Source organism: Phalangium opilio, unplaced genomic scaffold, assembly GCF_054372755.1.
Source record: "Phalangium opilio isolate 3A_F unplaced genomic scaffold, DU_Popi_V2 ptg000209l_1, whole genome shotgun sequence".
NCBI lineage: Eukaryota > Metazoa > Arthropoda > Arachnida > Opiliones > Phalangiidae > Phalangium > Phalangium opilio.
The window spans coordinates 22,326,672-22,347,898 of NW_028324217.1; the positions used below are offsets into that span (position 1 = coordinate 22,326,672).

A 21,227-nucleotide genomic window follows, 5' to 3' on the forward strand; every position below is an offset into this window, starting at 1 on the left:
TGAAGGGTTTTTCACCACTGTGAATGCGTTGATGTCTGATATAAAATCAGTCTTCCGCGTAATTGCATAGCCACACTGATCACATTTGAAGGGTTTTTCACCGCTATGGCTTCGTTGATGAGTGATCAAATTACTCTTCCGCGTGCCTTTATAATCACACTGATCGCGATTGAAGAATTTTTCACCACTGTGAATGCGTTGGTGTCTGTTCAAATCCTTCTTCCACGCACTTGCATAGTCACACTGATCACATTTGAAGGGTTTTTCACCACTGTGAATGCGCTGATGTTCGATCAAATGAGACTTCCACGTACTAGCATAGCCACACTGATCATATTTGAAGGGTTTTTCACCGCTATGGCTTCGTTGATGAGTGATCAAATTACTCTTCCACGTGCATTTATAATCACACTGATCGCATTTGAAGAATTTTGCACCACTGTGAATGCGTTGATGTCTGATCAAATCACTGTTCCACGCACTTGCATAATTACACCGATCACATTCAGGGTTGCCACGGAATTTTCAGAACCAAATTCCCTGACTTTTCCAGGTTTTCCCTGACCTTTTCTGCGATTTTCCCTGACCTTTTTAGGCCGAAAGTGTAAATGTTTACAGCACGTTTTAAGTGGTGCTTATAATTAAATAACCTCGATCTACATTAAGTTTTCCAATGTATTTGTTGCACCAAAATGATTAAGAAACATTTTAACTATAAATAACAGTCTAAGAGACTTTTTTAAAGGCGTTTACTTTACAAAAACAATTCTAGACATTTTTAAGGATTACTCTAGAGTTTTCTGTGTTAAGAGAGGATGAGGAGAAACTTTCATTCCCAGAAATTTTACCCACTAAAATCAAATTCCCTGACTTTTCCCTGTTTTTGCCGAAACTTTTAAAATTCCCTGACTTTTCCCTGACCTTTTCGGCCCATTTTTAAATTCCCTGACTTTTCCAGGTTTTCCAGGATTTCCAGGTACTGTGGCAACCCTGACATTTGAAGGGTTTTTCACCACTGTGAATGCGCTGATGTTCGATCAAATGAGACTTCCACGTACTAGCGTAGCCACACTGATCACATTTGAAGCGTTTTTCCTTGATATCCTTTCGAATGTCAAGCTCAATATCCCTTTTATTTTCGGGTGAATATTCGTATCGAGTTGAACATTTTTTCTTGGATTTTCCTACAGAAAGGAAATAAATTAAAACTTCATATGATATCAAACAAGTCGCGTCACAAACATTTCAATGTTCAAAGGCAATTGATATAACAGGTTATGCTTAGGCTTAAAAAGACACAAAGGCAAACAAAACAAGTTCAGAAACAATAATCGATGTCCGAGTCGAAATAGCGGTTTCCAAAGGTTTGACCTTACCAAATCTAATATATGCGTTGAGAATGTGGAACATTCAAACTTGATCCCACGTTAGACACTCAAGTAATAGAGAATGCAAACTTCCCCGTAATAAACGTATAATAAAATATACGTGACAATATGAACAGCCATGTTCTGCCATTAAACACCTACAAACTAGTGAAAAAACACAAGTACGAATTCAACGGTAAAGTTAAGCTTGGCGACAATTTTGCAGTCTCTCGTTTCTGTTGAAACCAACAAGAACAAGAAGTGATGACGAAGTTAAAGTAAATATGATTATTCAAGTATTATGGTAAAAATATCATTCTTTAATAGCGAAGATATAATTACTGATACACCATTTGTCATATTAAATATTGTTAATTATATTTTTTAAAAAAAGGTTACATTAAATATCGTCGTGAAGGTTTTATAAATAACTAACACAAACATCGTATTACTACCAGTTTTCCGTTAAAAGAAGTTAGGCTTGTTACATTCCACAATTTTGTAAAACCGTGTAGCCTGTCCGGTGACAAATCCGTCACGAATGGTTTTTTAGTTTTTTATAATTTTTCTATGATCGAAAACATTTTGTTAGTGAGCATCTACTACAGTTGTCAAGAACAGCAATGTGTGAAACGAAAATGAAAAAGCGTTGCGAAATTGACACATTTTGAAATGGTTCTTTCCAAGGTTTAAATTGCTGAGTATGCTTAACTTCAAACCATTTTATTAGTCCATGTGATTATAACGACGATGTCTGATCAAACTAATCTTCTGCGTGCTGCCATAATCACACTGATCACATATGAAGGGTTTTTCGCCGCTATGAATTCGTTGATGTATGATCAAATGAACCTTCTGCGTACCTTTATAGTCACGACGATCACATTTGAAGGTTTTTTTTACAATTGTGAATATGTTGATGTCTGGTCAAATTACACTTCCGCGCACTTGCGTAGTCACACTGATCACATTTGAAGGGTTTTTCACTACTGTGAATGCCTTGATGTCTGATCAATTTAATCTTCCACGCACTTGCATAGTCACACTGATCACATTTAAAGCATTTGTCAACACTGTGAATTCGTTGATGGATGATCAAATCAACCTTCCACGCACTTGCATAGTAACACCGATCACATTTGAAGGGTTTTTCACCACTGTGAATGCGCTGATGTTCGATCAAATGAGACTTCCACGTACTAGCATAGCCACACTGATCACATTTGAAGCGCTTTTCTTTGGTATCCTTTCGAATGTCAAGTTCAAGCTCCCTTTCATTTTCAGGTGAACATTTGTATCGAGTTGAACATTTTTTCTTGGATTTTCCTACAGAAAGGAAATAGATTAAAATCTCATATGATATCAAACAACTCGCGTCACAAACATTTCAATGTTTAAAGGCAATTGATATAACGCGGTTATGCTTAGGCTTAAAAAGACACAAAGGCAAACAAAACAAGTTCAGAAACAATAATCGATGTCCGAATCGAAACAGCGGTTTCCAAAGACCTGACCTTACCAAATCTAATATATGCGTTGAGAACGTGGACGATTCAAACTTGATCCCACGTTAGACACTTGTGTAATACAGAATGTAAACTTCCCCATAATAAACGTATAATAAAATATACGTGACAATATGAACAGCCCTGTTCTGCCATTAAACACCTACAAACTAGTGAAAAAACACAAGTACGAATTCAACGGTAAAGTTAAGCTTGGCGACAATTTTGCAGTCTCTCTCGTTTCTGCTGAAACCAACTAGCACAAGAAGTGATGACGAAGATAAAGTAAGGAAAGAAGCAAATTATGATTTATCAATTATTATGGTAAAAATATCATTCTTTAATAGCGAAGTTATAAGCTTTCCCCCTGATTCGATTAATCAAACTTATAGAACCGTCTGAGTCTCTATTTAAAGACAACGCACAGTCTGCTTTATGCCTTAGTGTGAATTTTAATTTCGATCCAGCCCGAGCCGTTAAATCTTTGCAGACAATTGTAATTAAACATTAATGTGCATTGCACATTACACAGGGAGCCCACTCTTAAATTTAAATTCCTTATAGGAAAAATAGGAATTTTTTTTCCGGAATTATAGGATTTTATAGGAGAAAAAAATGTGTTTTTATAGGAAAACATAGGACGAAAAATGCTCATATATAATACAATTTTGGGGCTTAAACTACGTAGAAAAAATCTCAAAAAATAAAAAATAACAAATTGGATTTTACTTTGAAAACTCAGAAGAACTTAATTAAATATAATATAATATATAAAAAATCCTAATTTCGGTGTCTATTCAAATGTGATCTCGATAAAAAACAGCTAAATTTTGATAAATTTGATGCTAAACTATACGAAAACTTGGACTAAGTCAAAAATATAGGATATTATAGGACCTTTCATGAAATTATAGGATAATATAGGACTGCTTCAAAAATATAGGAATTTATAGGAATTATAGGACCCGTAGGCTCCCTGCATGTTATCTAAAGAAACTTTGTTAAACAGCCCGATATGTACCTATCCTATGAATGTGTTTATGTGCAATCAAGCTACTCTTCCGAGTGCTTCCAAAGTCACACTGATCACATTTGAAGGGTTTTTCACCACTGTGAACTCGTTGATATATTATTAAACTACTCTTATGCGTGCTGGCATAATTACACTGATCACATTTGAATGGTTTTTCACCACGGTGAATGCGTTGATGGACGTTCAAATGACAGCTCTGTGAGCTGGCATATTCACATTGATCACATTTGAAGGGTTTTTCACCGCTATGAATGCATTGATGTGCGATTGAAGTACACTTACGGGCAGTAGCATAGTCACACTGATCACATTTGAAGGGTTTTTCACCACTGTGAATGCGCTGATGGACGTTCAAATCGTTACCAATTTCCAATTTATTCTGGCACCCCCTCTCTATTGCCAAAGTATTTTGGGTCGAAATAAGCACCAGTGATGATAAGATAAGAGTGAAGATCCTTGGGAAAGGGATCATTTTAAGGGTTTGTGTCATTATTCAAGTGCTACAGTTCAAATTATGGAGAATCTTAAAAATAACATAAAAAGTGTGAACGTTTCGTCCAATACATATAAATATGTTACAACCACAACGACTGAAAATTAGCATAGATTAGCGGCTTTTGCCCAAGATTAGTTTTCATCTAACTTTAAAGCGGAATTTTTCGGCCTGACTTTCCGGCAGGGAGTCTGTGTCTCCCACATTCGCGATTTTTGGAAGATGAAAGCCAAACAAGGTCGATCTCAGAGCAGTTAAATAATGTTCACATCTGGTCAAAGAACCATTCTCGGAGCTAGTATAGTCACACTGATCAAGTTTGAAGCGTTTTTCTTCAGTACCATTTGTAATGTGACGTTCAAGATCAATTTTATATTCAGGAGAATATTTGCAAAGAGTTGAACGCTGCTTCTCGGATTTTCCCTTCAAAAAGCAAACAAACTGAAACTTCCTTACAATTTGAATCAAACACATTACTATGTTCAATAGCACTTGATAAAACCGGTCATGCCGAGTACTAAAATTACACCAAGTTAAAGAAAACACAAGTTCGGAAAACAAAATTAATACCGCTCCGAATCGATATGACTATCTCCGAAGATTTCACCCATCAGAAAGTGGAAACTAATGGTTGTTAATTATTAAGAAAATATTTAAGGTTTTAGTCTATTGCAATATGCTGATAAAATAAATTGGAAGAAAAATGATATGGCTGCCGTTATTGAAAGGCGTTATAATGTCCTCTCCTCTTTTTTGGTTCAAGGTGATCAAGTTAAAATGCAAGTAACTGCAATTCGTTAGCACGTAACACCAAATTAAGCACTTTGACTGGCGTTACCCTTTTGAGCAGAATATGATGGTGGAGAAAGTGGAAAATTTTCAATAAGTCGGATATCATTATAATTTGAGGATATGATGGCCGAGGAAGGTAGACACTCAGTGTAAGCGGTGTATGTGACAAAATCGCGATTTACTTATTGCAACGATTGAGTCAGAAGAAAAGAAATCGTCTTGTATAGTTTGCAACGACTATAACATTATTTTGCCGAAAGCCCCCCCCCCCAAATCTCAAGGATGTTTACCTTAAAGCGGGTACAGTGGTTCCCCTACAAGGTGACTTTCCTTACGAACTCCAGTTTTGGCTTGGCGAAGGCAGGAGGTATATGTGGGCGGTATTTTACATTAAGTCATTTTCAATATATTACAAATGGTATCCATTACATTTTCAATAATAGATAGTTTCATATTTCATTATTAGAGTTTGCAAGGTCTCTCCCCGCTTGTTAAAAGGGGTTTTCCTCCGCGGTCTAACCCAGTTTCTCCTTTCCATTAAAACTTGCAGAGGTTAACGGTAATAGTTAGTATAGGGCGCTGTAGGTTAGCTGTGGCATAGGGGCTAGCCACCAGACTTGTAAATAGTGATAATTTCACAGGGCTCCCGACCCCCCCCCCCCAAAGCAGGATTTTCTTGGGTACCCGGGGCTCCCTAGACCCTAGTGGACGAAGGTAAATAAACGTAGTAGCCCGAAAGAGGAGAACCAATAACGTCAACTGTGCGCGAATAAGGTGCGCGTTAAGAGCCGCCGCGTCTCACAAATTTTCCCCTCTTCTCAATACGGATGGATCACGGCTGCCTATGCGATTATCTCTCCCTATTTCCCTCCTCTTTGGTTATGGGAGAGAGCTCTCATCGACCCGAATTTTTCAGGGCACCCGGGAGGTACCCGAACCCCACTAAAAATATTTTTTCAGGGTGTCCTGTGAATTTTCTTGGGTGTCACAGGCTCCCTGGTACAGTACCCCCTATTTACAAGTCTGCTAGCCACCACCCCTCTATGCATTGTAAAGAGACCCACCTGTAAACAAGCCACAGGCTTATGTGGAAATCCCTTCATAGACAAAGCTTAGATTATTATCAGGAGTTCATACCGGAGTGAAATACATAACACGCGGGCTATTAAATTCGCATTTGTAGACGCCTGACGTCACAAAAACCTCTCTCCTCGTCTCTAAAATCAAATTTGGGGTGGAAAGCTCTTACCGGTTACTAACCTCGCCTCTCATTTCTTCCAAGGGACTCTGGGTAAAAAAGCTTTGATCACATGAACTGCTCTGACCAATCGAAAGCCTTCTTACATTTTGATTTTGTAAAGACTAACTAACATAGACTGGCGACACTAATATTTTACTGGCTTCATAGTGCAATAGCAAAAACCTTCACCCGTTCTCTGTCTTGTTGGGTTTCCCTAAAGAAGCCTGTCTACCTAGCAAAAAGGCTAGCATTCTATAGTTTTGTGGGAGCTGAGCTCGGATACCGTGGAAAATCAGCTGTTAGGGTTAAAGTTGTCGGTATCGGACTATCGGCATGGCGTACGTAATTAGGGATAAGATTAAATTAAATAAGTTAACGCAGTGCAACTTTTACCTAAGAGAAGATCCAGTAAAGTATAAAAGTCAGTCTACTCAAACCGTTCAAGTTACTTCTTTTAAACCTAGTACGCCTTCCGAGTTAAGCCTTGGCGTTGTTTACAAATCAAGCCAAGCACAAAATGTTAACGTTGGAGGCAGAATTAAATTTAAAAACTTTGAAGAAAGCTTAGTCAAAGTTCCAACCGAAGGTAAGTAGGCCAGTACATTGCGATTTGGTGTGAAATGAAACTTAATTAACTAACTACAGTAAATAATACAGGTTGTAGTACCCAAAAACACTTAAGATGTGAACCTACGGTGTTGAAAAGACATATCAGCACTCAGATAAACTTAACCCAATTTTCTAAAACAATTTCAACCCAATGTTTAATACGACCTTCAACAACTGGTAAGTTTAACTGCTCTGATGTGAAATATCTGGTTGTGATGTCAGTTATTTTCAGATTTTGGTGTGCAAGCTGATGAAACGAGATTGCTTGAAAATGATAAATTTACAATGTCATCAGTGCCATACCCTCAGCGAAAGACTGGCATAACTCCGATTTCCCAAAGCTGTGTTTCTGGAGAACCTAATCAAGATCTTGCGCCAGTTATTGGTTTCGTGGTTAAAGGAGCGGAAACTTTATCGTTGTCATACAGAGTAATGCTCCGTTTTCAATAAACTTTAAATGCTTCGTCCAAAAACCTTGATTGAAAAATGAGGCTTAGCTAAAATCCCATATCCTAAATATATTGATAACTTTGTATCAGTACCCCTTTAATGATATTTGGAGCTTCAGCAAAGCTACAATGATGATAATATATTTTATCTTTGGTAGATTCTAAAAAATATACGGAATGAAGACACCATCCTAGTCACGAACTCGAACATTTGTGGAATATTTGGGATTGATATTGAACCAGTGACACTCTCGGTAACAGAGTCTGGAAAGTGCAGCCTTTTTATTGTGTTTAAACCGGTAGTTGAAAGTAATGTAATTCTGGGTGGTGATATATATGAAGATGACATCTTACGGAACTTGGACGTGGTAGCTGGAAATAATTTTAGCTTTTGTCCCGGTATTCTTTTTGAGCAAGATCAGATAAAAAAGTGTGTTTCGGAAAGCTATGCGAAAGAAAACATCATCGAATGTTTTAGCCCCATCAAGAGAGATCAAGGCAAAGATTGTACCGTGTGGTTTTTAAACGGTGAAAAGAAGTCGAAGTCCTTGCAATGTAAAAGCTGTAGGAATATTTCCAAGTACATTTCACGTTCCAAGAAAAGAAAGCTCGATGAAACCCCAACGAGACAAAATAAGCGCCGTAGTATTGGAAGTAACTATCCCATATCTCAACTCACTCCCAGAAGTAGAAAGTATCGCTTGAATAGAGTCAGAAAAGATAGAAATACTTTAAGCTTGAGAGTCAAAAAGCTGGAAGAACAACTAGCTCATCGTCAGATTCTTTTAAACGATGAACAGTCAAAGGAAATGGAATCAATGTTTAACCTTCTTAGTACTGATTTTCAAGAAGAAGTAGACGCAGCGATTGCAAGTACCGGCAAGTGTGCTGACTCTATAAAACAAATATGGGAAAGTGACAATAACCGTTCATTGCTTGACCAAAAGAAAGCCTTTTTCGGAGATCAACTAAACAACAACCTAAGCAAAACTGGAAACAACTGGAATTCCGTCAGCATTCGCGTGGCTTTAGCAGTATTCAGTAGGAGCCCATCAGCGTATCAAGCATTACAATCGCTTAATATCATTAAACTTCCGTGCATAAGTACTTTGAAGAAACGTTCTAAAGTGTTCAACAACAAGACAGGTGTTAACCACGAGTATTTATTCCAGCAACAGACCATGTACAAAGCCTTAAAGAGGCAAAAGGAAGAATACCGACAGCCACTACCAAATGGTGAGGGGATATTAATTCTGGATGAAGTAAAAGTTATTGAAAAGGTGATATGGAACTCAAAAAACCACGAATTTATTGGTTTTGCCATGGATGAAGATGAATACCCGATGCTCGAAGATATTCTTCAAAGGAACGGTACTCCTTCTCCAACCCAATACATACTACAATTTCTCTGGCGCGACCTCTCTTCTGGATTTGATGTTATTGGCCCGTATTTTTCCTTTTCGTCTTCCGTAAAACAAGACTTTTTGCGAGGATGCATTCTTGAGAGCATCCGTGCATTTTCTAGTTATGGATTTAGAACAATGGGCTTGATTTGCGACGGCGCTGCCAGCAACCTATCAACTATTAAAGGTCTCATGAATCAGCATGCCTCGTTTGGGTCAGTTCTTGATCAAGCTAAAAACCAGTACAAAATTGAGCCCTATTTTCCCAACCCATGCGAACCTGAAAGAAAAATTTATTTCGTAATCTGTCCCTCGCATGAGCTCAAAAGTCTAATTTCAGCACTTCATTCATCGAGAGAAAATGGAACTAAAAGCTTTCACAGAAATAGCGTGAACTTTGGCTGGAATCAAATTCGTCAAATTAAAATGAGAGATGATAAACGGGCGGAAAATGGTCTAATAAGAAGCGTCCCGCGACTTCATGACAGTTACATTATCCGCGATCCATGGACAAGGCTAAATGTTAAACCGTCTAAAATAATGCAACAGCAAGAAGTGTTAGCCGAACTTTTGGCTTTTAGTCAAGACCTTACTTTGCCAAGATGCCAAAAATTAAACCAGTTGGAAGCTCACGAGTGCTACCGTTACTTGTTAGCGTGCAGCCAAATTTTTGAAAGTGGTCTCCTCAATAACAAACATGTTTATAGCGTTAATGATCCAATTATTTCATCTATAAAAGATGGATACAAATATTTTTGTGACTGGCTAACAGAAATTTTGGAATCTGACCCGGAAATAAATTTAAGAGATCCTAAACAAGACGTTTTTTTGTCTTGGCAAACGTGGGACTTACTACGAATAACTGTATTTGGATTTGAAATGCTAGTAGACGATTTTACTACCCGTTATCCTGACAACTTCATTACACCAGTTAGAGTAAACGGAAGCGCGATCGAGTCCCTTTTTTCCCAGCTTAAGTACGCTACTGGAAGTAAACTCAGTGGTATTAATTTCCCCTCTGCCCAGAAAGCTGTAAGAATTAAATCTAATATTAGAAGTTCTAAAAGCAGCAACGACAACTATAGAGATCAGGTTTTGAACTTTTTATAAATGACTTGAAAATTATGTTAAAATTTATCACAATGAATTTTGTACAAATATTGACTGTTCAATAAAGAAAATCACTTTAAACAACCCTCTTACGTAATTGCATTGAAAATCTGGACTTAGGGACTTCTTTAGTTATCTCAGGGTTTATTACTCTAGTTTCATTCATCTGGCCATCAGCAGTGTCTAATTTCAACCGCTTTGGTGTTAAACGTTTTATTCCCGATAAAGAAAATGTTGACGATGCTATGACTTCTTCCTCCTCGCTAGTTTCTTTGCTCTGTGTTACGTCACGTTCTTTCAACTCAAAGACTCTTCGTTTTTGTGATAGTTCTTTTCCAACTATTTTTCTGATTTCACGTTTATTTTTCTGATTTGTTTTAGCACCTTTCTTTCTTACATTTTTATTTGCGCCTTCACTTATTAAAGGTTTTGTGACTAGATTTTTGGGTTGTGTTGTTTCTTTCTTCTTCTGGTCTTTCCTTCCCACATTCCTTATTTTTTCTTTTTTCTTAGACTTATTCTCTTTTTTTCTTAGATTTTGTTTCGTGTTTTCACTTATTAAGGATTTCCTGACTAGATTGTGTTGTTTTGCTTCCTTTTTACTATCTTTTGTTCCCTTATTCCTTGGTTTTGCTTCTTTAGTAGTCCTTTTCTTACCTTCACAGTTTAAATTTTTGGATTTCTTCACCATGCTGTAAAGGTTATCTCGCAATGTGTGACCTCCCTTGCATATTTTTTTGGTCCGGTGCCCGATAAAATCCTGAATTCTAGCATGAGTGTATTTACGTCTCCAATGGGAAAAAAACTCGTCTGTATCTCTTCGTGAAAAAAGCTTATTTTGAGGACAGTTTATAGCTGACAAACCCTCGTAAAACAAAGACCGTAAGTTATCGCTTCTCATCACAGCGTCGAAGCAAACCTATAGTAAGAGTTCATGTCCTAAGTTATTGATGTTTAATTATAAATATGGTGAGAATATAGTCTTACTTGAATCATTTGTTTTCCATGAAAATTCAAGGACTTTTCATTCGCATTTGTTTTCACTATTTTATTTAATTCTTTTAAAAATGGTAGGAACTGCATTTTAGGAAAGAAGAGACCACCATTATCTCGAGCTTTTAATTCTACTGGTAGGAATGCTTCCTTTTCTTTTTTTGTCATGCTCACGGTGAAACACAAGTTATATAGTTTAACTTGACGGACTCGTTGTAACGCAGTCGTTTTAACGTTTCCATTTTTGTTCCTCTTAGCTACCTGAAATATTTCTCCTATTGCACCACCTCCCATTCTCAATAGTGAACTCAGTGACTCTTCTTTCAGCTCTATGTTCTCGAGAACATCCATGTTTAGGGTGGCTTTCAGCTTCGTTTTTAGAAAACTATGGTATAGTGGTCATTAGGTTATTATTACCTGGATTGCTTTTAGGCAGTTTGTGGCGTAAACCTTAACTTACTTGAAGAGACTGAATATGTAAAAGTTAAATAACTCCTGGATATCTCCTTTCAGAATTTTTGTGCCACTGGAGGTTTCACCAATCTTTAGAAAATGCTCATAAAATGATATTCTGTATGTATTGGCAGAGTTGATGTAATCCAAAACGTCGACTTTCCCCTCTTTCAACTTCATAGAGTCTTTGAAGATGTGGACCATCCTTAATATTAGGTTTTTGGCCTCACATGATTGTAGAATGTAAACATTTACATCGCACCTAACATCATTTTTACTTATGTGCCACTCTTCTTCCGATTTAATTAATAGGAACGATTTAAATTCTTCAAAATCAAATTTTACTTCCATTGCAATACCGATCTCAGCTGTTTAGCAGACGATATAATTTCAAATTTGTAACAGAACCTATGATTGGCCTATTATTCCGCAGCCTACCCCCGCCCCTAACGCTAGGTGTCGCTTTTCATGCTTTCAATCACATTCCTATGGTAGTATTTGATTCTCCCACTAGAGAGCGTAAAGGTATCGCGGAAACGTCACGCGTCGGTAAATGCGCGCCACTATTAGAGCTCATTTCATCACTCCGGTATGAACTCCTGTTATTATTATTATCAGTAAGACCAAAAGAGGTAAGGCTTCACACACAAAGTATGCATCTTGGGCCTAGGTGAGCTACACGATATATTTGAAACGCAGGACACTGGACATTGTCCAATAAAATTTTAAAATGTCCCATAATTTTTCTAAAAACTAAGGGGGTCACTGGACATTTTGACCAATACATTTTGCGAAGTTTTGATACATTGACTATGAGATGCGACACTATTTTTGCACACTCCAGTGGAAAATGTCCAATAAATTTTTGGAGTCAAACAGGGGGTCACTGGACACATGTCCTATAAGAATTTTTTCTTATTTCCGGCCCTGCAGTCCTAGCACGCGAAGGACAATTATTCGGTGACGCGGTTCCTTCGACACTACCTCAAGAACCGATTAACCACTTGCATCAAAGAGAATATACCAAGAGGAGCAGAAACTTTGTAAAAAGGGACCGGCTCTGAATTTGGAGCAACTAGTAAATTTTCCAGTCAAATAGAGGGGCCACTGGACACGTGTCCTATAAGAATTTTTTCATATTTCCGGCCCTGTAGCCACCACCAAAAATGAGCAGTCGACATAATTAACCGATAAAAGGCGTCGCTGCTTAGCCAATCAACACAAACCGGATCTAGTTACGACCAAAACTGTGGCCGAGCCTTTCAAAAGCCTTGTGAAAGGCTAGACTTTCTGCTCCTCTTGGTATATTCTCTTTGCTTGCATAGATTCGAGAACTGCTATAGAGACGGAGTATGGTCTCTAAAATATTCTTTAGGTGAAATTATTCACAGTTTCAAAGACCATTGGGAGTAAAGCACTAAGGTCTTATCAATCTGAGCAACGTTTGCTTGGGCTCCTTAAGACACCAAGGACGGCCGGGTACCTGCATTTTTAAAAGGGAATTTTGTCTCCTCCGGTGGCCACGGAGTTCAGGCTCAACCGCTGAATTTAGGCAATCAAATTTTGAGCTTAATATTATTAGTAGGGACAATTTTCCGTTTAAATTTAAAGTTAAAAACGTATTAATTTAAATGAGACAGAATTTTTAGAAACTTAAGATTTAACATGCTAAAGATTGAGGATGAGGTTGAAAAATCCCAGGGAAGACAGAAAGTAATCAGGGTTAGAAAGAACGGGGTTAAAAAACCTGTTAGGGGAACTACCACTAGAAAATTCCGAAAATATCCTCTGTTTTTGGTGAGGTTTCTACCGTAAGTGGGTCAATTTTGACGATTTTTGAGTCTTATGTTCCAGTCCCAAAAATCGTTGCTGACCCTAAGCGTAAAATGACTTACCAATTTCCGAACTGGCAGGAGTTGTATTACTTTCGGAACTACTTGACGAGCTACTTTCGGGTGTATCAGAGCTGGACACTGAAGTATTATCTTCAACTTCAATCGGTTCTTCTGGTAAATCGCTTGGCAAGCAAGTTTGATTTTGTCTATTATCAGTTTTCTTTGAATCGGTCAAGGTGTTTTTGGACTGGTTATCATCAAGATTCTTCTCTAGAGCTTCTTCTAGAGAATTGCTTTCCTTATCTGCGTCAAGCGACGACAATTCCCCATGTTTTTCAAGGCACAATTTCTTGGATCGAGTTGCTATTCTCTCATTTCCTCTCTTGGTCGAAGAAATTCGTGATTTGGGATAAGAATTGTTAACGCTAAGATTGTTCTCGGGAGGCGAATCTGTCGTTGGGACAGGAGACATTTCGAACTGCGCTTCGCCCTCAAGGTTAAGTAAAGGAACACCGTCACGGCATTTGAGTTCAGGAATACATAGTTTCATAATTCGCGTTGTAAAACGCGCATTTTTTGAGGTAGTTTTAGTTTGGGACGTGTCTCCTTTGCCAATCTCCGCGTCACATTCAGGTGATTCTTCCTTAATGTCTTCTTCAGTCAGCGTTCCTTCGATATTGCAAGCACCTTCGGCTTTTACCAACGAACCTTGATGATCAAAACGAAAAAATAACCCTAATAGTTTCATCAAACTGGAACTACATCAGGTTGCGTGTCAGAATCACAATAATGTGACACCATACCTATCCCAAATTGCTCGAGGTTCGTGGCTTCCACTTTAATCAGACTTTGGTAAATGTTGTTGCTAATCTCAGCTGGTATACTTTGCGAACTATCCAAATAAAAAATCGTCAAAACTGATGTAGCAACAGCAATAAAAGATTAATACATTTTATCAGAAGGGGACAGCAGAAAAAGGATGACACTCTTTAGTTATGTCACATAACATGATTCTTCCCAGGCGAAGGACCCCTTTTTGAACATTTGCTTTCCTGCTCAACAAACTTCAGATGGGCATCACAACGTGGGGTGAAGTCTATAACTGTTTGGTATTTGCTAAATCCTCAGCAATCAACTCTGCACAAACCTTGATTGTCTTGACGTGGATGGGACAAAAATGACCACAAGCGCATGCATGCGCCTTGGCAAATAGTTAAGCGCCAATAGAGTAATAATGAGGGAACTATTTAACGCGTGTGATTCGGTTTAATAGTAACCTTGCTCCAAATATAAAATGATGTTGGGAAGAATCATGTTACAATTACCCCACTTCTCCCTCGAAGCATTGCATACTTCTGATTTTATTCACGATTCTCAGGGCAAGGCTTAACGAATCAATTTTTATGGACGACAATAAGTCAGTGAAATAAAAAACTATGCTTGAGCTTAAACTTAACCATAGCCGAGACTTGACTATGGTTTAGTTCAAACAAATGACACTAGATGCTCCCATAGTCGAGGGGTGGAGTTGACCGGCCTGCTTAGCTTAGCATAAGCAAAGGCTAGTTTTAGCTCCGCCCTCGTTGACAAGTTCTCATTGGTTTTTTGCTTTAAATACCTTTGTATTTGTTCTTCTGTTTGTTGATTTATCAGAACAGGATGAGATAATTCCTGTTCATTCAGTCCTAAATCATTTTCAACAGGTTCTGATTTCAAGCGTTCAATGTTGGCTCTTTCGTGTATTCCACTTTCCTCCTACGTTATAAACAATTAACAATAATTGAACTAATACTTTTAACCCGATTCTCTTTCACATCGACTACGAAACTGAAGAATGTTACAAACCATCAGATCCTTGATTTCACTTTCCAACTCCTTGATGACCCCATTGAGCCTTTCAATTTCGTCCAGTTTCTTATTTATCGTAAACAAAATTGTCATTCTCACTTCTTTCATGTTTGATATTAAACCATTACACTGAAAAAAATAGACTGCATTACAAAATAGGACTTTCTTATACGCAGAATGTCTTTTAAAGCGTCCAGAAAGAAAACAGGGAAACCAGTGACGTCAACAAAGGGGGGGGATCAGAAGGGGTTTTTTCGTCAAGGGCGCCACCAGAGGTTTGGGCATGGATTAACTAATGCTAGGGAAAGTTCGTTCCCCCCAAAAGATGAAGCATGCATGTTCCAAACGCCCCCTAGCAGCAACTACTATCCTTAACAGTTAGTTAAATAAGAAAATTGGACCAAATATCACGTGGTCCATGACGTCAAGATTGAAATACTGCCTAAATTGGGAAAAAAACGATTTATTTTGCCGAGAGATGGCGCTATCTACATCCGTTTTGGTTCAATAAATTGGGGGAATGAAGAGGGGAATCAAAGAATGATTCAGAACATGTAGTTGGCGTTAGTTAATCCATGGTTTGGGGGCGCGGTAGCTTCGCTAGAACTATAAGCAAGGCTGCAGTTTGTGTGTGTGGGCATGGTCGAGGGATGTGTGATAGGCTTATGGTGTTTCTAATCACCCACCAATAAACATTGGTTTACTTAAGGTTTTTCTACTGCGATTTATACTTTAAGGCAAATATCAGCTTCTGTGGCGCCCGTAACACACTGATTAACCTTGGATGAAGAATAGTTACACTTGGATATATCACTCGTAGTATAACTAAAGTGACCATTTATTTTTTACCCCAAACCGGGACGGCTTGTAAACACTAGAAACAAACTAAAATTCGGATTGAAGTAAACACAACTAAGATTTTTCCAAGGGTTGATATTGTCTTTCTTATATTTTTCTGAAGCACAGATTTGTTCATGGAGGTCTGGTGATGATTTTAAGCAGGGGCGCCGATCATTGTTTTTCTCAGGGGGGCTGGGGCCCAAGGCAACACCAGGGAGCTCAGCCAAAAATTTTAATTCCTAATAGAAAATATGAATTATGATATTATTGAAAAGAAAGTGTGTTTTTATAGGAAATATAGTACTAAAAATCCTCATAGGTAAACCTATTTTAGCTATGTAGAAAAATCTCAAAAAAACTAATCGGATTTTACTTTGAAAAGCAAAGCCTATTGAAAATATTATGTTTAAAAATTCAGAGCGAGCGAAGCGAGCTCCGCAATTTCGCTGTCTATAAATTTGATCTCGATGAAAGAGCTAAATTTTGATAAACTTGGCGCCTAACTAACTCTTTTGAAGGTTGTCGTTAAATACGCATTTGCGTTTAGGTATTTTGAATAAAAGAAGACTCACTCGTCACTAGAAAAACTACACAAGTCACCTTGACATTGTTCACAGATTTGAAGAAATATTTAGCAGAATACATAATTACATATACCGCGCGATAATCAAAACTGGGACAATTTCCAGAAAACGGGATTTTTTAGTGTCCCGAGGCATTCTTCGGGGACACCGGGACTGTCCCGGCTAAACCGGGACGTATGGTCACTTTAAGTATAACGTGTGCTTCTGGCCGCGGTCGCGGATGCGCATTAGAGGGGTTCGAAATTTGGTAACGCGACAAGCTGTTTTTACCGGCTGTGGTTTCCGTTTGTTACGTCTTCTGCTCTGATTCCGTTTGAATTTGAAAAATAAACGGCGGTTAGGGTTAAGATCGTTTTCAGTGGCTTTTGTTTATGCGGTGATTTATGATTATGGAAGTTTTAAAGATGAACTATTATTCTTCTAATTATTATAGTAGGTGACTTTATACTTTAAATATAATTACCTTCTATAATAAAAGAAACCAGTAAAGTTGATGTTTAAATAGCCTTAGGCCTTGGCTAAACTAAACACGTGTTTCTTGTTTGTTACGGGAGTTTCAAGATTTTCACACTACGCGGCGCGAAGGTCGCGTAAGCCATTTGTGGCAGACTTGTAAATAGTGATCATTTCTTCGACCCCCCCTCCCCCCAAAGCCCAATTTTCTTGGGTACCCGGGGCTCCCTAGTGGACAACTGAGCCTGGAACTCTTGATCCTAAAAACTGCGTCACACTCGCCTAAAGGGAGTGAAGGGAACAGAGGCTAGGGAGTAAGGGAGCAAGCCCAAAACAAAATGTGAGGGAGGGAAGGATGCATTCCGTCTACAGATTTGAGGGGAAATAGGCCTGTAGCGGATGCGCTACTGAGCCTTCACAATCACACATAGCTAAGCTTATGTCCGGCTCCCCTTGCTCTCTAATCTTAAGTTTTTATAGTAAGACTTTTTTTAACCTTATAATAGATTAGTTGAACATGAGTGGGATAGGTGGCGTCTCATATTGCACCTTTGGTGAGCGCCCCCTATATTGAGCCAAGCCTATTGCTAGGGCTATATAAAGTCGGGTCAGCTGTGCATTAGAGTCAGAGTACAGTCAGAGTACAGTCTCATCTTGTTGCAGTCTGTTAAGCAGTCTGTTTCATTAGTCATCATGATAGTATCCTGATAGTGGCAGTTTATCTAGGATAGTTGTTGGTGTTAGTTGAGAGTTAGTTAGCTAGTGCGGTAGGCCCGTAGGCCGTATTCACCATCTAAGCTAAGGCCCGTTCGCAAGCGCGCGAGAAGCTCAAGCTGAAAGCTGAAAGCTGAAACCGTACTCTAAATGCGATTCTCGCAATTCTACCAGCTGTTCTCAAGCGCGATGACGGCGCTATTGCGAGAGCGGATCATCACTTCTCGGCATCTCGCAACGATCTATCTCGGATAGATATTTTCTGAAATCAGCGTCAATTTTTCCCCCTTTTCACCCCCATTTAACGCGTAAACCAGAAACAAGCGCCTGCTAGCATAAAGTCTTTCGATTTGATTAAACAGTCTGTGATGTCGTCTTTAAAACAGAAAAAAGAAATGGAAATATTTTGCAACAGCTACCAATATATTTGAATTAAAATATAGGTACTAAATTCAAAACATGCTGCACATTTTTAAAGTTTTTGTTCAAGAATCATTTATCGCGGCTTATAAAATACCTAAGCCTTTGCTATGAAGCTAAAATCTTACCAAAGTACGAAAATATCCTTCTTATCGTTACATCCAAATGGGATGCACCCACCAACGTATTTTTATTTATAATTTTAGTTTTTTCTTTTATTAATAATGTTTTTTTTCTTTAATAAGAGCAATTTAATGACCCAAGCTCGTACTATTTCCGCATCCTCCTCCATTTTAATTTTCGAACAACTTCAGCTTCTTGCGACTCGCGAGGGACGATCTGCTTTTCTTGTGAACAAAAATATAGCAGCTGATTCCGACGGCAGAGAGCGTATGCGAGATACGGATCTGCGAGCGAGAAGACAGACTCGCTTCCACTCTCAGCTTCTCGCGCGCTTGCGAACGGGCCTTTAACCTGTTTAGATGTAGGGTAGATTGACCTTCTACGAGGCAATCCAGTGATATAGTCCGTAATGACTAGTCTTCGCGCGTTAACTCTCTCAGTTCGTGCCATCACTCCAGTAGACCTACTTTGGGACACAAATGGCTCTACTTCAACCCTAGTAAGTGATGCTTTATTAGCTACCTCCGAAAGGCACACCCCTAGTCTGGCGCTCTCACTTCCCATCCTATCACATACATTGTAAATAGCCATTATCATTTATTTTGTTATTTATTTATTTAATTATATTCTGTAACCCTACTAACCCCTGAACCTAATAAAAGAGTTCAAACATATCATTATTGGTTTTGAGCTCATTATTTCACTCTGTAACCTCGCTTTTACAGCGAATCAGTTACAGGCCTATTCGTCAATTCTATGCATTGTTAAGGCGTTAGATAAGTGGCAATAAGTCGCAAGATGACTTGGTCCAATTAGCTAGCTAGCTGAACTAATTTATTTTTTTTCCTTTTTTGAGAGCTGTTTTGGTCTGTAGTTATGGGGGAGAGTTATCATCGCCTCGAATTTTTCAGGGTACCCGGGTGGTACCCGACCCCCCTAAAAATATTTTTTCAGGGTGTCCTGTGAATTTTCTTGGGTGTCACAGGCTCCCTGGTACCCCCTATTTACAAGTCTGATTTGTGGTCATAAAATTTGTCGACTGATATATCCAAGTGTAACTATTCTTCATCCAAGGATTAACCTTCCACACACCAATTATATGTAGCCAAAGGCAGGAACCAATCAGAAATCGTCCTCAAGGGCGGAGCTAGACCTAGTCTTTGATAAGCTTATTGGGTCAGTCAACTCCACCCCTCGACTATGGGAGCATCTAGTGCCGTTTTTTTACACTAAACCACAGTCACAGCCGAGACTCGCTTTAAAGGGATACTAGATTGGATGGCTCATGCTGTACTGGCCAAAACGCTATAGGCTTTGAAACTCACCTTGGCTTTTAGTTGCTTTATTTGATCATCTTTGCTTAAATGATCACAGTTACAATCATTCGCCTCCATTTCCTATAAACAAAGTCCAGTTTTTTGAAATTTAAAATTCCTGTGTAAACCACGGATAATTTCTCAAGTACCTCTTTAAGCGCCACCCTTTGAAGACTTATTAAACTCATTTCCGAAATGTCTGACTCTAAAGACATAACTTTTCAAACTAGAACTATTTTATCAAATACAAACAAAATCTTTTACGAAAATCATTCCCCCAATGTTGCCAAATAAATTGAGAGGGAAGACAGAAAGGCTGTAAGTTATAGAATACTAAAATTGAATGCGAAAATTCAAAACCCATTCAGGTTGGGGCCAGTTTCGGTTTAAATTGTGTAGCAGTCACGGTAGCAGACGACGGTACAAGGGCGGCACGCTGCCAGCATTCCCTAATTTCCCTTTTGAAATTTTAAATAAAGTGCTTCAAAGAGAGAATTATTCAATTCTAAATATGAACTTTTCAAGGCGAATGAGCGCTATCAAGGAACAATAAAAATTGCAGACCTTGATTCTGCAGAAACGGTCTTTAACTGGTGGCCTCAAATACTTCTCCCATTTTCATTGCTCCATGGAAGCTCAATGAGTTAACTTGGAGGAGATAGTGGGCTGGAGTAAAATGTTGGTGGGACATGTGCGGCAATGAAAGTCTCCAGGAGTACCTTGCGGACGCAACTACCCTTCCATAGTTGATTATTAAGTTCTGCCGCGTAGCACCATTGTATTTGTATGAGAGTAGTTTCTATTTTTATGACATAATGGGCATCTTTGACGTTTTCGTACCGTATTACCCCATACCGAAACAGCGAGGATGCTCGGAGAACGTAGTTGCCATAGATGTGTTTATAGAGGCTACTTTATAGGTAAAGAGATGAAGTCTCCATCCCACTCTCTTCTCCAAGTAGGAAAGTCATAGCCCACTCGATCATACGCCCACGGGTGATTCTATTGATTCGAATGACCAGAAATTTCATTGAGACATGTGTTGCAATACATTATATTTTTACATAGCAGGGATAGAATTAATTTTAGAAGTAGGAATGGAGAACAGAGTAATGTGGGCGCGCGTCAAAGCCCCGGACCCCCTTCCCCGGGATGGGGGGTATGAAAGAAAAGTCGGGTCATAGAGATAGAGGCAAAACGGAATTACGTATTTTTCGACGCCCCCATCAGCAACGTCATCAAAACGTAGTTTAACTGAACCAATAGAATAATTTAAAATTTTCGTTACGTGTTGGAGGGAGGGGTCTATACTGGGCTATTAGTCGGACTGAAGTAAATACTAACCGTTCTCCATTCCTGCTTCTAAAATTGAATTTATCCCTGGCCATAGATTATACCAAAAGGTTTCGAAGTCTTAAAGTTGATAAATAAAAATTAATTTGCAATAACAAAACTGTAAACTCAATAGATAATTACTCACACAATATCTTCGTTAACACTGGTCTCATTTCTTGTGTGTTAAAATAACATAAAGATTATTATTATTATAGTACACCTACAGTCTAAAAATGTTCAAACATAAGAATTTTATTTGTCCAAATTACTTGCTAAACGAAGCTTAAATGTTACGGGTGTATAAGGCTTAAT

General features: G+C 38.5%; 4 protein-coding genes across 5 annotated transcripts in view; 1 reads left to right on the plus strand and 3 right to left on the minus strand.

Annotated features, from left to right (window-relative positions):
• LOC149621289 (uncharacterized) overlaps positions 1-21,227 on the minus strand; it is a 115,325-nt gene that overhangs the window by 90,038 nt on the left and 4,060 nt on the right. The gene's annotated exons all lie outside the window — the stretch shown is intronic.
• LOC149621297 (uncharacterized) lies at positions 500-19,986 on the minus strand. 2 transcript variants are annotated; one of them, XM_089855264.1, is made up of 7 exons: positions 19,730-19,986; positions 19,590-19,661; positions 15,128-15,259; positions 14,901-15,037; positions 14,086-14,174; positions 13,343-13,990; positions 500-1,184 (listed from the first exon to the last, which is right to left on the minus strand). In XM_089855264.1, the coding sequence occupies exons 1-7, from the start codon at positions 19,793-19,795 to the stop codon at positions 937-939; spliced, it is 1,392 nt and encodes a 463-aa protein (XP_089711390.1). In that variant the 5' UTR covers positions 19,796-19,986; the 3' UTR covers positions 500-936. The 2 variants fall into 2 exon arrangements, with proteins under 2 accessions (XP_089711390.1, XP_089711389.1); XM_089855263.1 differs by lacking the exon at positions 500-1,184 and adding an exon at positions 1,668-2,693.
• On the plus strand, positions 6,120-10,077 carry LOC149621298 (uncharacterized). Its single transcript, XM_089855256.1, has 4 exons — positions 6,120-7,016; positions 7,088-7,216; positions 7,272-7,468; positions 7,647-10,077. Exons 1-4 carry the CDS (start codon positions 6,764-6,766, stop codon positions 9,999-10,001), a joined length of 2,934 nt encoding a protein of 977 aa, XP_089711382.1. The 5' UTR covers positions 6,120-6,763; the 3' UTR covers positions 10,002-10,077.
• LOC149621299 (uncharacterized) lies at positions 10,862-11,872 on the minus strand. The gene is made up of 2 exons (XM_089855268.1): positions 11,455-11,872; positions 10,862-11,379 (listed from the first exon to the last, which is right to left on the minus strand). Exons 1-2 carry the CDS (start codon positions 11,796-11,798, stop codon positions 10,956-10,958), a joined length of 768 nt encoding a protein of 255 aa, XP_089711394.1. The 5' UTR covers positions 11,799-11,872; the 3' UTR covers positions 10,862-10,955.

Coding starts and splice junctions, on each gene's coding strand:
- LOC149621298 (XM_089855256.1), top strand. CDS start 6,764: ATGGCGTACGTAATTAGGGATAAGATTAAATTAAATAAGTTAACGCAG. Junction 7,217..7,271: donor AATACGACCTTCAACAACTG/GTAAGTTTAACT, acceptor AGTTATTTTCAG/ATTTTGGTGTGCAAGCTGAT. Junction 7,469..7,646: donor CTTTATCGTTGTCATACAGA/GTAATGCTCCGT, acceptor TATCTTTGGTAG/ATTCTAAAAAATATACGGAA.
- LOC149621299 (XM_089855268.1), bottom strand. CDS start 11,798: ATGGAAGTAAAATTTGATTTTGAAGAATTTAAATCGTTCCTATTAATT. Junction 11,380..11,454: donor TACATATTCAGTCTCTTCAA/GTAAGTTAAGGT, acceptor ACTATACCATAG/TTTTCTAAAAACGAAGCTGA.
- LOC149621297 (XM_089855263.1), bottom strand. CDS start 19,795: ATGTCTTTAGAGTCAGACATTTCGGAAATGAGTTTAATAAGTCTTCAA. Junction 15,260..19,589: donor TAAAGCAACTAAAAGCCAAG/GTGAGTTTCAAA, acceptor TATTTTTTTCAG/TGTAATGGTTTAATATCAAA. Junction 15,038..15,127: donor GTGAAATCAAGGATCTGATG/GTTTGTAACATT, acceptor TTTATAACGTAG/GAGGAAAGTGGAATACACGA.